The 12,898-nt window shown below is 58.8% G+C and overlaps 7 protein-coding genes across 8 annotated transcripts in view; 5 read left to right on the forward strand and 2 right to left on the reverse strand.

Annotated features, from left to right (window-relative positions):
- Positions 1 to 143: 143 nt before the first annotated feature.
- SDRG_08204 lies at positions 144 to 2,693 on the forward strand. Of its 2 annotated transcripts, XM_008614074.1 has the most exons (3): positions 144 to 300; positions 347 to 1,365; positions 1,411 to 2,569. In XM_008614074.1, the coding sequence occupies exons 1-3, from the start codon at positions 151 to 153 to the stop codon at positions 2,567 to 2,569; spliced, it is 2,328 nt and encodes a 775-aa protein (XP_008612296.1). In that variant the 5' UTR covers positions 144 to 150. The 2 variants fall into 2 exon arrangements, with proteins under 2 accessions (XP_008612296.1, XP_008612297.1); XM_008614075.1 differs by having other exon boundaries at positions 144 to 1,365; positions 1,411 to 2,693.
- Positions 2,694 to 3,019: 326 nt separating this feature from the next.
- Positions 3,020 to 4,504, forward strand: SDRG_08205 (hypothetical protein). Its single transcript, XM_008614076.1, has one exon. The coding sequence runs from the start codon at positions 3,043 to 3,045 to the stop codon at positions 4,435 to 4,437; it is 1,395 nt and encodes a 464-aa protein (XP_008612298.1). The 5' UTR covers positions 3,020 to 3,042; the 3' UTR covers positions 4,438 to 4,504.
- Positions 4,505 to 5,437: 933 nt separating this feature from the next.
- Positions 5,438 to 6,004, forward strand: SDRG_08206 (hypothetical protein; the record flags this gene model as incomplete). The annotated part of the gene is made up of 1 exon (XM_008614077.1): positions 5,438 to 6,004. The coding sequence occupies one exon, from the start codon at positions 5,438 to 5,440 to the stop codon at positions 6,002 to 6,004; it is 567 nt and encodes a 188-aa protein (XP_008612299.1).
- Positions 6,005 to 6,204: 200 nt separating this feature from the next.
- On the reverse strand, positions 6,205 to 7,934 carry SDRG_08207 (hypothetical protein). Its single transcript, XM_008614078.1, has one exon. The coding sequence runs from the start codon at positions 7,897 to 7,899 to the stop codon at positions 6,481 to 6,483; it is 1,419 nt and encodes a 472-aa protein (XP_008612300.1). The 5' UTR covers positions 7,900 to 7,934; the 3' UTR covers positions 6,205 to 6,480.
- Positions 7,935 to 8,068: 134 nt separating this feature from the next.
- Positions 8,069 to 8,944, forward strand: SDRG_08208 (hypothetical protein; the record flags this gene model as incomplete). Its single annotated transcript, XM_008614079.1, has 2 exons — positions 8,069 to 8,072; positions 8,256 to 8,944. The coding sequence occupies 2 exons, from the start codon at positions 8,069 to 8,071 to the stop codon at positions 8,942 to 8,944; spliced, it is 693 nt and encodes a 230-aa protein (XP_008612301.1).
- Positions 8,945 to 9,584: 640 nt separating this feature from the next.
- SDRG_08209 (hypothetical protein) lies at positions 9,585 to 11,004 on the reverse strand (the record flags this gene model as incomplete). The annotated part of the gene is made up of 3 exons (XM_008614080.1): positions 10,518 to 11,004; positions 9,705 to 10,351; positions 9,585 to 9,626 (listed from the first exon to the last, which is right to left on the reverse strand). The coding sequence occupies exons 1-3, from the start codon at positions 10,852 to 10,854 to the stop codon at positions 9,585 to 9,587; spliced, it is 1,026 nt and encodes a 341-aa protein (XP_008612302.1). The 5' UTR covers positions 10,855 to 11,004.
- Positions 11,005 to 11,505: 501 nt separating this feature from the next.
- The window catches only part of SDRG_08210 (hypothetical protein), a gene marked incomplete at its 3' end in the record, with an annotated part of 2,225 nt that continues 832 nt past the window's right edge, over positions 11,506 to 12,898 (forward strand). The window contains exons 1-2 of the mRNA XM_008614081.1: positions 11,506 to 12,053; positions 12,176 to 12,781. Of these exons, the coding sequence (XP_008612303.1) occupies positions 11,517 to 12,053; positions 12,176 to 12,781 (1,143 nt within the window). The 5' untranslated portion in view covers positions 11,506 to 11,516. The remainder of the gene's footprint in view (positions 12,054 to 12,175; positions 12,782 to 12,898) is intronic.

A 12,898-nucleotide genomic window follows, 5' to 3' on the forward strand; every position in this document is an offset into this window, starting at 1 on the left:
ATCGGTTCTGCAGCTTATACCATGCACCTCTAGCACAATAACGTCTGCGGTTTACTTGGGGCGAGCTGTTTAAACGCGTTATACCTTCAACCTTCGTTTAACCTATTTAAACGTGCTTGAAGCACGCCATTAGATGGTGTATTCCAAATCATGCCAAGATCGCAGTGCGTGTGGTGGCTGGCGACGGCGCTGGTCGCATCCGTGGCGGCGCAGGTCGACCTTGTCTTCCCGACGCACGACGCCGTAAGCGCCATGCAAAGCCTCGTGGCGCGGCGCCTCGGCCTTCCCTACGTCTCGCAGGTACACGGCCGTCTCGTCGCCTTCCGCTGCTCATGTGTGTCGCTAGCTCGCGTTCGAGGTTGTGCCCGTGGGCGACAATGGCTTAGACGTGGCAGCGATCGATATGCAAGCCGGGCGCATCCATATCTCGGGCTCGAGCGCCACCGCGATGGGCTACGCTCTCCATTCATACTTGAAAGACGTCGTCCACACGCAGGTCAACTGGGACAACCACGCGCTGCGGCTGCCGCCCGTGCTGCCGCCTGTGCCATCGCGCTCGACGCTGGCCAAGGCGTCCAAGGTCACGTACTACCTCAACATTTGCACGCACTCGTACTCGATGTGGGCGTGGGACTGGATCCAGTGGGAGACGCACGTCGACTGGATGGTCCTCAACGGCATCAATATGCCGCTCGCGATCACGGGCCAAGAAAAGACGTGGCAAGAGACGTTCAAGCAGTTCAACGTCTCGTCGACCGGCCTGCAGCGGTTCCTCGGTGGCGCTGCCTACCTCGCGTGGGAGCGCATGGGCAACATTCGCGGCGATTGGAGCCCGCTCGGGCGCCTGCCGCAGCACTTTATCGAGGCCCAGCATGCGCTGCAGCTGAAGCTTCTCAGCCGGTACCGCGAGTTTGGCATGCTGCCAGCGCTGCCAGCATTTGCTGGCCATGTCCCGGACGAGATGCGCACGTTGTATCCGTCGGCGAGCATGCGACGATCGGACCAGTGGGCCGGCTTTGACCGCAACTACACGTGCGTCTACATGCTCGACCCGACCGACCTGCTCTACCGCGCCGTCGGCAAGGCCTTTCTGACGACGCAGCAAGCGCTCTACGGCAGCTACACCTCGTCGCTGTATTCCGCAGATACGTACAACGAGCTCGTGCCGCACACGTCGGACCATGCGTATCTCCGCGCGTCGTCCAGCGCAGTTATCGAGTCGATGTTGGCGGCTGACCCGAACGCTATCTGGCTCATGCAAGCGTGGCTCTTCATCTCGATGCGCGAGTATTGGACGCAAGACAAGGTGCAGGCGTACCTCGATGGTGTCCCGAATGACCGGATGCTCGTGCTCGATCTCTACAGGTCTCTTGTTGCAGCAGGTGCAAGCTATCTGATGCGATAACCTAGCGAGGAAGCCCCGTTTTATGCGCCGACCCACAACTACTATGGCAAGGACTGGGTCTTCTGCGTCTTGCACACGTTTGGCGGCAACCTCGGGCTGCACGGCAACCTCGGGCATCTCGCGTCGGCGCCAATCGCAGCAAAAGCGCAGAGCCACGGCACCATGGTCGGGCTCGGGCTCACGATGGAAGGCATTTTCCAAAACTACGTCGTGTACGACCTCGGCCTCGACATGAACTGGCAGGCGACGCCCCGGAACGTGTCAAGCTACGTGACGCGGTACGTGCGTAGCCGGTACCACATATCCTCGCCGCACGCCCAAGATGCCTGGGCGGCGTTGACGACCGCAGTCTACAGCGGCCACGACAAGCGCAACAGCCTCATGACGTTCCGGCCACACCTGCACATGCTTTCATCCCGCCCGCTGCACAGTGCAAACGCGCTGGGCGAGCCGGCGCCGTCGGTGCGCGAGGCGTGGCGCCACCTGCTCGACGCCGCGATCGCCAAGCCCGTGCTCACGACCACCGATGCGTTTACCCACGACCTTGTCGATGTGGCGCGGCAAGGCTTGAGCGACCGGATGAACGTGTACTACAAGAAGTTTCTCGAGTTGTACCAAGCATCGACGACGACGACGGTGTCGATGCTGCAAGCCCAGGCTGATGCGATAGTGACATTGATGCGGGACTGCGACCGGGTGCTGGCGACGCACCCGGACTTTCTGCTCGGTCGCTGGATCGCAGATGCCAAGCGCCTCCAGGCATCGGGCGACGCGCCGTACTTTGAGTTTGAAGCGCGTGTGCAAATCACCAAGTGGAGCCTCAACGACATTCTCAACGACTATGCCCGCAAAGAGTGGGCCGGCGTCGTTCGCGACTACTACGTGGGGCGATGGCAGCTCTGGCTGCAAGCTGTCGTCGACGCGTTTGCAGCCAAACGACCGGTCGACGAAGCTGCGACCGACGACGTCCTGCGTGGCTTTGAGCGCAAGTGGCTGTACGACACAAAAGTTTACCCGACACATGGCGTGGGTGATGCGGTCGCGGTCGCCACCGAGCTCTGGACCAAGTACTACGCCGTGGAGGACGCCCTCGCAACGACCAAGACGACTGTGTGGTCGGACGACCCAGCGGCGGACCCGTGGCTTGCGCTGACGGACATGTAGGCTGTTGTGGACAGCTCCGTACTCTGATCGTAGCAGATGCTATGGTGCAGGCGCGTACTAGTATCGAAAAACAGCTAACAATTTTTTCCTATTAATGGTTAATGGTACTTATGCAATACGCCCAAGCGTTAGCCAGGTATATACTTGTACCTCTGGCGTTGGCCAACACAAAGTCAACACTCGAGCTGCTGACGTTTTCGGGCTCATGCGTGCTGCAGTGTTGGCGCGCTTTGGATCTCGCACTTAATCGAAACGCATTTAAGCGCTAATACAGAACGCAAGTACGACATATGCGCACTTAAACGAGGTTCTTGACCCGCACTTTGCGGGGATTTCTACGCGCGACAGGATTGGTCAGAATAATTTGCAATCAAGCCAATCGGGTGGCACGCGTTGACGAGCTTGGGCGTTTCCCACGTGTCATTTTTCACATGGCTTTGCCACGTGTGTCGTACTCGACACTTTCATTTTGGATGGCAAAGCGCGTACAACGAGCGGCGACGCACTGGACGCTGTCGTCGATCGTGCTGCACGTGGCTCGCTACGTGTATGTGCAGGCAGATGTCGTCGCCTTTCTTCGTGCACTGGCGTCGTACGCCCACGATGAGCATCTTCGCGCCCTCCTGACGCTCTTGGAAGCCAAGCCGGGGCTGTGGCCGCGCGCTGATGTCGATGACTTGAGCGCGATGCATCGACCGACTGTGCTCCAAGCGCTCCCCGCGCTCTGCAAAATCTACGCGCATCAAAGTGTCGGAGCCGACTTTTGCCACGGCACACCGCTGCCGCCGACGGCCGACGTCCATGCGTATGCCACGGACGTCTACCAACTCGGCGCGGACTTTGGCCCGTGGGTCCCCAACATTGTGAAATTGCACACGGGCGTCCACTGCGATACGGCGCCGCTGGATGTGCCGCGGCTGCAACCAGTGCTGGCGTCGTGTCCGAAGCTCTTGGTGCTCAGCATCAAGTTTGCCGACGCTGTCGACAAAGCGACAATGGATACGCTCCTAGCCGCGGTCGTCGCCGCGTGCCCGCGCCTCTCCAAACTGCGCTTCCAGGCCGTGCCGTTCGTTCTCGAAAGCTGCGAGAGCCTCCTCACTTGGGTGAAGCGACCACGGGCTCGGACGCTCCGTCTCACTGGCGTCGACTTTTCCGCAGCCGCGGCCACAACCTTGGCGCGTGCGCTCCTCTCGTCACCGACGCTACGTTCTGTCGCGCTTGAGCATACGAAGAACCTCTCGCAGGCGCTTCTCGACCCATCGACATTGCCCCTCGAGGGGCACCTGCGCCACTTGGTGATCAACGCCAACCATGTTGCCATGGACGCAACATTTCCGGTCTCGCTGACCACGATGGATGTCCGGTGTGCCACGTTGATTGACATCGTACCCCCGAGATTGCCCGAGTACATCAGCTTCTTTCGGGTCAAGATGTCTGACGCTGCGTTTACGATGCTCTGCGGCATCCTTGGGTCGTCGAAAACACTCGCCCGACTCGATGTTGCCCACGCCGAATTGCGCCCCAACCAAGTCGCCAAGCTCATCAAAACGCTGCCGCTCTGGCTGAATCGCCAAAACCACGCGTGCGCCGTGCGGCTGGGCGTGACGAGTGCGCTCGACGTCGAGCGTCTCATCACCGCCATGACCCGCATGCGCATTCTCCACAAGGTCAAGATCGAGCTGTACGACAACGAAGCGCTCAATAAAGCGGCGTGCAAGCGCCTCGTCACAGCGCTTTGGGCCACTTCGTCGGTGGCACTGCGCTTCGAGTCCCTGTTCTGGGATCCAACTGTCGAAATCGACTTGCAGGCACATGCCACGCGGTGCAACGTGCGTCATTCGGATGGCTGGTACCGCTTGCCACTGTAGATACTGCAGGGTACATGAAGTAAGCCACATCATGGTCGTTTCCTACATATTTTTTTCACATTTTGCCTCACGTGAGCTTTTGCTTTCCCACATTGCTGTTCACTGACGGGAAGCGGGTACGGGCGGCGCCATGGCTGCTGCCGCCGATTGCGCTGTGCATGGTTTACTACCCGGACACGTCCGAGATTGTTTTAGCCTATGTTCACGCGGGGCCCAGCGGCGCGCGCGACGTGCAACTCAATGCACTGCTGCGCTTGCTACTGCGCTACCGCGGCGACCGTCCTATCTTCAAAGTCCCAGGCACGCGCCACACGCAGCCTCGCCCCAATCTCTAGCCAAGCACTCTGGCGAACGCCTTGGAACGCATGACATGTGCCATCCACAACGTTATAAAGTTGGTGATCGGCCTCAACAGCACACATATCGGCGAATATTGCCGACGCACGCCGCCAACGACGCATGTCCACGCGATCAGCAACGACGCACGCTGTCTCACGTCCATCGTGGGCAGCTGGATTTACAACCTGGCGCGCGTCGCCTTCGACATCGAGCGCACGCGGCTGGACGTCCTTCGTTTGCAAGACGGACTGGTCACGTGTGTGAACCTCACGACGCGCAGCGTCAAGTGATTTGCCAAGTTTGTTCCGCAAGCGCAGCTGGACAGTCGTCTTCGCTCGCTAACACGGAAGAACGGTACATATAGCCGACGGTACCTGGACATTGATCATGCTGCGCCGACACGAACCCTACCCTAACCTACCCCTACATGATGTGGCCGTCGTCGCTCGCAACACTGCGACGTCGCATCCTCATCAGCAACATTCCTTTCATCATGCTATCTGCGGCTAGGGAGTCTAAGGAACACTAGAACACAGTTTGTGTAAAAACAACACCAAACTAAATTGTAAAAGCGTGTCGAGCGACCAAACTCATTTTAGAGGTGCTTTTACGCGTCGATTTTGCATAGTGTGTAGAGTTCATTCTTTCATACTCCATCTCGATGACAACAACTTCCGACGCTGCACCTCTCGCCTTCGTGCCGCACCAGCAACCGGCAACAGCGCTTCGCAAAGGTCAGTGCCAGCACGCAGGCTGCACCAAGGCGGCCGTGCGCTTCGACACCAAATGCATCGGCCACGGCGGCGGCCCCAAGTGCGACGTACTCAATTGCGGCATGGCCGTGGCCTGCAACAGTCGCTGCAAGCGCCACGGCGGCGGCGCGCGCTGTACGGTCGACGGCTGCGACAAGGCGAGCCAGTGCCGCGGACGCTGCGTCGCGCACGGCGGCGGCGCCGTCTGCAAGTTTGCGGGCGGCTGCCTCAAAAAGACGCAGCGCGGCGGCATCTTTTGCGCGCGCCACGGCGGGTTTCTGTACTGCAAAGCGCCAGGGTGCTCCAAGAAAGGCCGCGGCGCCGGCTTGTGCGACGAGCACCGACCGAGCTGCTGCATCCCTAACTGCAAACGACTGGCCAAAGTACAGCAGCTGTGTACAAAGCACTACAACTTGCAGTCTCTGCACGCCCAAGAACAACGCGACGCTAGCCTTGATGTCCACGCTCTGGTCTAAACCATAAACACGATGCAGTCCATTCTGACACCTAACCCCTTGGTTCATATCACGTGCCGTCATACATGTACTCCAGTACGGGCATGGGCACGCCACTTGTTGAAAAACATCATTTCCAACAAGGACGCGCCATATGTCGACGTTGAAGAAGTGAAGACCCATGCTGCGTTGCACGGCATCGAGTACGCACACAAGTGGTTCCTCTCGCCACGCCGCACGCCGCGGCTGGCGCCGCGTACAGCCATCTCTCACGTTACATAACATTATGCATGTTTTTGCCAAGTCCTAGTTCGTTTGGTTGTCGGCAGGATTGTGGACGAGTGAGAAATAATGCAGTCGAGCAAACGTATCTCGTTGCGAGACATGGCCTTATTCTGGTCATCGATCCTCGAGAAAAAAGTTGGGGACAACATACATTACTGGCCGCGTATCGTCGCTCCACTTGGTCGCTCGCCACCGTGGAGTGCCTGTTGCAACTAGGCTATGGCCATCCACGGGGTTGCCTTGGGCGAGTGAAATCGGTAGCCGTTCATCTTCACGCGGCGCAACGCGGCGTGTTGCTCGAGTAATGTTGTCTGCTTCTTGGTCCAATGCGTCGTAAAGTTGAGCTCCATACGCGACGTGGCGCCGAGGGCCGTCACGAGGCGCTGACACGCCGAAAGATCGAGCGAATCGTCGCCGTCGACGAGAAAATTCACTGTGTGCGTGTTGTGTGTCAAGGCCATCGCCAGGACAAGTAGCTCGGCGCTCTTCTTCGTGAGACAGAGGCGCACGATGCAGTCGTTTCGCTGGCGACTCAACCACCACGGGAGAGCGTAGAGGATCGAGTTGAGTTGGTCGTCGGGCAAGTCGGCAAGGCTAAGGCTCGAGAGCAGTGTCGAGATTGCCAACAACGACGTAATGTCTGCGACAGCATCGTCAGTCAATTTCACGCTGCACAGCTGGAGGGCCTTGAGCGTCAGTAGCGGCGGAAAGCTCGCCAGCGAGACGTTGATCAGCTTGAGCTTACGCAGATACGGCGGAAACGCGCGTGACACGAGGTTGGCCCCGCCGCCGCCACGCTCGATGGTCAGATTGCGCAGTTGCAACGGTAGCGGCGGCGATGATGGGTCCATGAAGGCTTCGGACGTCGTTGGCACTTGCGTGAGCTTGACCGTATGCAGCATCGCCGACGAGAGCAGCGTACGGGCCAAGATCTTAGCGGGGCGTGGCGCAAAATCAGTGTTGATGAGTTTCAATTCCCGCGCGGTTGGTTGTGTGAGCCATGTGACAAGGCCATTGCAGCGCCGCAAGCGACTCCGACGCTCGGACGCGATGCGCAGCTGCGAAAGATGCGGGCACGCGGCGAGAATGGCGGCCATGAGACCGTCAAACTCGTCTTGATCGACCTTCTCCTCGCTCCACACAACGTCGAGCGACGTGAGCTTCGTACACGCGCCAAGCTCTCGCTCCAGAGCACGACCGTCTAGTGTGCCTGCGACAGAGATCGAAAGGGCCGAGATGTTGCGGACCCAGCTGCCAAATGTGACAGAGAGCTGGTGCGGGGCGTGCACATGAGCGTCGACGTCGATTGTCGGCGGCAGTGGCGTGCGCTCGCAGATGGCGGTCGATTCGGTGCCCTCGCAGATCGAGATTTTGCGTAGCGCAGGAAGCGCCTTTGCCACTGTCGCGACGTCCATTTTCGCCAAGACAAACCCATACGCGACCGGCCAGAGATTCGTGCTTACTTCCAAGAGCGTCACGAGCGCGTCGAGGGCCACACCGCGTGCGTGCGCGGGCATAGCATGAAGAAAGGCCAGTACGTCTTCTTGCGCGTTGACGTAGTGGGCTACCCGCAGCACGATCGGTGGAAGCCATGGCGCCGCCTCTGCCCGCGCGCGCTTGATGTCCGTCATCCAATCTGAGCACCGCGCAATGTGAAATACATGTCGGAAATGCGTGTGTACTATCGCGCACCATACATATACCAAGTGTAGAAAGTGCAATGTGGGAAAGTGCAATGCGAAAAAGTATCTGCGGCAAAGTGCAATGTGGGAAACTCGATTCCGCCAGATCGCCACGACAATGGGTCCTTCCACAATGCAGCGCGTACTCACTGATTCACTTCGTCTTTTTCACATCGCACTACCACATTGAAATGAGCACAACCCGCCAGTCTTCTTGATTCATCTCTGGTGGTTTCAGTGGCTACCTCGAATGGCCGCAACAAAGCGCGCGAAATGAGAGACAGCGTCATGGCTGCTGCTGCCAGTCGTGCTGCAAGCGATCCACTGCTTGGATACGACTGACGATGTCTTGAGTTTTCTCGACGCAGTGCCCGCCGGTGTGCGCGATGCGTCGCTTAACGCGCTTGTCACGCTCTTGACTGCGAACGCCAACCTCTGGCCGGTCGCCGATACGTTTAACCTCTTGGAGATGGACATTTTGACCGTGGCACGGGCGTTGCCATCATTTCGCAAGGTATGGGTCAACGAAAACAGTGCCATTCTCAAATTTTGCCGGCGCATGACGCTTTCGCCGACGACCGTTGTCCACGCCAACGTCTGTGCCCCGGATCTCCAGGCGAATTTCGGCAGCTGGGTCCGCAACATCGTCAGCCTCGCAATCTTCGCCGATGGCAGGCCTCTGAACGCAAGCGCTTTGCAAGAAAATCTCGCCGCCTGCGCGAGGCTCAAGGCGCTCGCCATTAATTGGGACAGCGCGGGCGACGCTGAGTTGAACGTCCTCTTGGCGCTCATCGCAACGTCGCGCCCTCGACTCACGGTTCTCCACCTCGATCCTATGATGGACTCCGAGCTGCAGCGCTGCGAGGGCCTTCTCAAATGGCTTGTGCAACCAAATGCACGCGCGTTCAAGCTCAATCGCGTCGATTTTTGCAGTCCCCGCAGCCAAGCTCTTGACGCACGCTCTGCTCTCGTCGACGACGCTTCATACGATTGAGCTTGAGGACACGTTGCAGCTCTGTGACGCCGTCTTGGCATCGTCTCGAGCGTTGCCCCGCCAGCTTTGCACGTTGAAAATGAGTCTTTAGGACGATTGGAATGATGCGCCGTCTCTCGCAGCCAAGTTTTGGTTCTCGGCCATCGCGAGCTTGGATCTTTCTTTTGACGCATTCCCCGACATGACACTCATCATGGGCGTCTAGCCATCAAGTCTCAACAAGCTCAAGCTCAGCAATGTAGAGATTGCAAGCTTCCCGCTGCTGCCAAAACTCGAGCAACTGGTGCTACGCGCAACCACCTTGACTTGGGGTGCTCTCACAGACCTCACTGCATTGCTTGCCGCTTCAACGACGCTTCTCCACCTCGACCTCGCAAATGCCAAGTTGCTCATGATCCAAGTCAACGCAATCATCGACGATCTGCCGCGCTGGCTGAGTCGCCCAAAAAACACCTGCGACGTTTACCTTTCGGTGTCGGACACGAGCGCGACGCTGCTCACCGTAGCCATGACCCGGACGCGCAATACGCAGCTAGTGCGGATCGTGCGACACGGTGAAAATTCGTTTGATCGAGCAGCGTGTCAAAAGCTCGTGCCAAAGTGTTGTGACTGCGCTCGGTGCGACATCTCGGATGAAGGTTTACTGTTTGGGCGAGTGGACGTCGGACGAAGAGCTTTGGAACTATGCTCCGTTGCACCACATTGAGCGCCCGCACGGTTGGTCCAACTCGCCAAAATCGCCAACTAGCTCAAAGTGTACCGGCTGCGTGTTTCGTGTCTGAAACAACACGGTCGCCACGAGCGCTTCCGTGTCCATCGCCACGGGGAGGCGCGCGGTGCACGCTGTTGCTTGGCGACTCAAACAGCGCGGCAGAGCGTACAAGATCGTTCGGAGTTGGTCTTTGGGGACACCCGACTCGGCGAGATTGAGCCGCGACAGCGTCGTCGACGCGGCAAGCAGCGCTGAGATATCTGCCACCGCCTTGTCTGTCAAAGGCGTCGACCACAATCCCAGTTGTTGGAGCCGGGGCAGCTTCGGGAAGCTCGTGGTACGGACGTGGTCCACCTTGAGCTTCCGTAGCGTCGGTGGCAGGACCGCCAAGACGCACGATATGTCGGGGCTCGTGTCAAAGCGAAGGTCCAAGCTGCGGATGGTCAAGGGCGCAAGTTTGTCGGCGAGCGTCGGTACATCGTCCCAGTCGGCCGTAAAGTCCAAGGCGAGATTGCGCAGCTGCGATGGCAGCGGAGCGTAGTACGGATCGAGAAACGCGCTGAGAACGTTCGACACATCCAAGAGCTTGATCGTGCGAAGCGTCTTTGACGAGAGCAGTGCGTGCGCCAAGGTCTTGGCGACACGCGCGACAAAGTTGATGCGTAGAAGCTTGAACGCCTTGGCCTGCGGCCGGGCTAGCCAAGTAGCGAGATGGCGCGCAGCGCCTCGGTGGGCATCTCCGAGTAGGCGAAGCGAAGTGAGGCGTGGGCACGACGCTGCAATCGCGGTCATGGCGTGTCGAGCTGCGCTTGGTCGACGTTGTCGTCCCACTCAATGTTGAGCGCCTGGAGCTGAGGGCACCTGCCAGCTTCTTTTGCAGATCGCGGCCGTCCAGCGGCGTGGACGTGACAACGATCGTCAAATCGACAATGTTGGCGACCCATGCGGTCGACGGAAACTGCGGATAGAAGACAGTCGCTCGGACCGGCGTCGCCAGCGGCAGCGAGAGACTACCGCAGAGCTCATCAATGTCGCTACCATCCTTGATCCAGAGCAGGCGGATCGCTGGTAGCGAGGCGGCCACCATCGAGGCGTTAAAGACGTTCAAGACGTCGGCATTGGTGACCGGCCAAAGGTACGGCTTGTCTTCTAAAAGCGTCATGAGCGTGCTCATGACGCCTCGGGCGTTGCTTGGCATGGCATGGAGAAAGACCAGGACGTTCGGGCGTATCAAGGCAGTGGACCACCTGCAGGACGGTGGCCGGCAGCAGCCATGAGAGCCCTGCTGCCCGCGCGCGCTTCGCCTCGTCCAGCGCTCCTTCCTTGGCCTCGAGCATCATGTCAGCCGCTGAAGTCCAAAGATGACACGGTGGAATATTATTTTCACATTCTTCACGTGAAAAATGAATGATGTGATTTGACATGCCCGCGAATCAACGGACTGAGGATTCACCACAATGGGATTCACCAAGCGTACAGCAAACGTAGAACTAAACCCAATAGAAACCTTGAGGATATCGGGGCTGCTGGGGCATGGCCATCATTCGAGTTTGTCAAAATCGATGTTTACTATTGATTGGCCCAAATGTAGTAGAAATTAAGCGAATCCAAACGACGCATCGCCTTCCGCTGCAGCAAAGGCCGCCGCAAGGCAAGACTTCCGAGCTCACCATCTCGATGGGTCAAGTAGTTAGTACACAACACTTGCAAACAACGATTCGATAGTCCACGTTGCACTATATCTTGCCATCGATTTCCCGCATATAATCGCAGCATTTCCCACATGGCATCATTTTCCACATACTAGTATTTGCAGCATTTGTACTTCAGTTTCAGGTGGCACGACCAAGCCTGGGTGTGATGCGTGCACCGGCAGAATCGGCGCCATGGCTGCTGCCACCCATCGTGCTGCAGGTCGTCCACTGCTTGTATGCAGCCAAAGACGTCATGGCCTTTCTGCATGCGGTGCCGATCAACGCCCGCGACGAGGCTCTCAACGCACTCGTGGCGCTGTTGGCCGACGCCAACGCGGTGCCGGAGCACCTCTGGCCACTCACGTTTGCGGACGCCTTGCAGTCCGCCGACGCAGCGACGGTACTAAGAGCACTGCCAGCGCTTCGCAAGCTACGTGCCCGCGAGGACGATCATAACGTTACGGCCAACGTTTTCCATGTCATGGCGCTGCCGCCGACGACGCCCGTTGAAGCCTATATCAGTGACGTGCGCAATCTTCGCGAGACCTTTGGCCTGTGGGCACGCAACATTGTCACGCTTAACATCGATATCGAGGAGGACCCGAGCGATCAACGCGACTTGGCGGCGGCGCTAATGGCGTGCCCGAAGCTCGAGGCGCTCGCCATCGAGTGGTTCAGCGAGATCAATGCCGAGCAGCTGGACGTTGTCATGGCGGCCATCACCGCCTCGTGCCCCCATTTTGACCACTTCCATCTCGAAGGCGACATTGGGCCGGAGTTGTCTCAAGCGAACCAAAGCTCGGCGTTTTGTGCTCCGTCACGTAGACTTTTCACGCGAGGCTGCCAAAGCCTTGGCAACACGCGCTGCGTACGACATCAACACTCGGAACGACCAAGCTCGCGTTCGCATCGAGCGTCCTGGACGCGCTTCTCGATCCGTCGTCGCCACCAGTGCCTCGCCAGCTCCACACCTTGACGCTATCGCCGCAGGACACGTGGGTCGACGAGACGTATGCCAGCGACAAGCTGGCGTCGTCGGCGGTCTCGCGCATGACGCTTGGCTACGATGACTGCTACGTGACACCGATCATGACGGCGTTGCCGCCAACACTGCTGTACCTCACGGTCAGCTATGCCACGATGACGCGCTTTCCTCTGCTGCCACAGCTCCAGCACCTCAAGCTAGAGGGCGTGACGTTGAGCTCGAACGCAGTGGCCGATCTCACGTCGTGGCTCGCCTCTTCGCCTTCGCTTCTCCGACTCGACCTGAACCATTTGGCGCTGCCCGACGACCAGCTCCAAAGCATTCTCGATATACTCCCGCCCTGGCTAAGTCGCCAGAAAAGTATGTGCTGCGTGCGTCTCACAGTCACAGAGGCGACGGCGATGGTCCTCGCACGCACAATTGTCGAGATGCGCAACACCCACGAGGTTCGCTTGGAGCTGCGCGGCAGACTCGAGTTGGAGACGTACAAGCACCTCGTGGCAGTGCAATGGTGCACACACAATACATTGGGCCTCAGAGCAGCATGGCTGTATCGAGGTCCT

The sequence above is a fragment of the Saprolegnia diclina genome (genome assembly GCF_000281045.1).
Source record: "Saprolegnia diclina VS20 unplaced genomic scaffold supercont1.24, whole genome shotgun sequence".
Taxonomy (NCBI): Eukaryota; Oomycota; class Saprolegniomycetes; order Saprolegniales; family Saprolegniaceae; genus Saprolegnia; species Saprolegnia diclina.

Excerpts from the sequence above, each read along its gene's own strand:
- SDRG_08207 (XM_008614078.1), bottom strand. The coding sequence starts at position 7,899 with ATGACGGACATCAAGCGCGCGCGGGCAGAGGCGGCGCCATGGCTTCCA.
- SDRG_08205 (XM_008614076.1), top strand. The coding sequence starts at position 3,043 with ATGGCAAAGCGCGTACAACGAGCGGCGACGCACTGGACGCTGTCGTCG.
- SDRG_08204 (XM_008614074.1), top strand. The coding sequence starts at position 151 with ATGCCAAGATCGCAGTGCGTGTGGTGGCTGGCGACGGCGCTGGTCGCA. Across the intron at positions 301-346 it reads GCCTTCCCTACGTCTCGCAG|CTCGCGTTCGAGGTTGTGCC; the intron begins GTACACGGCCGT and ends GTGTGTCGCTAG. Across the intron at positions 1,366-1,410 it reads CTCGTGCTCGATCTCTACAG|CGAGGAAGCCCCGTTTTATG; the intron begins GTCTCTTGTTGC and ends GCGATAACCTAG.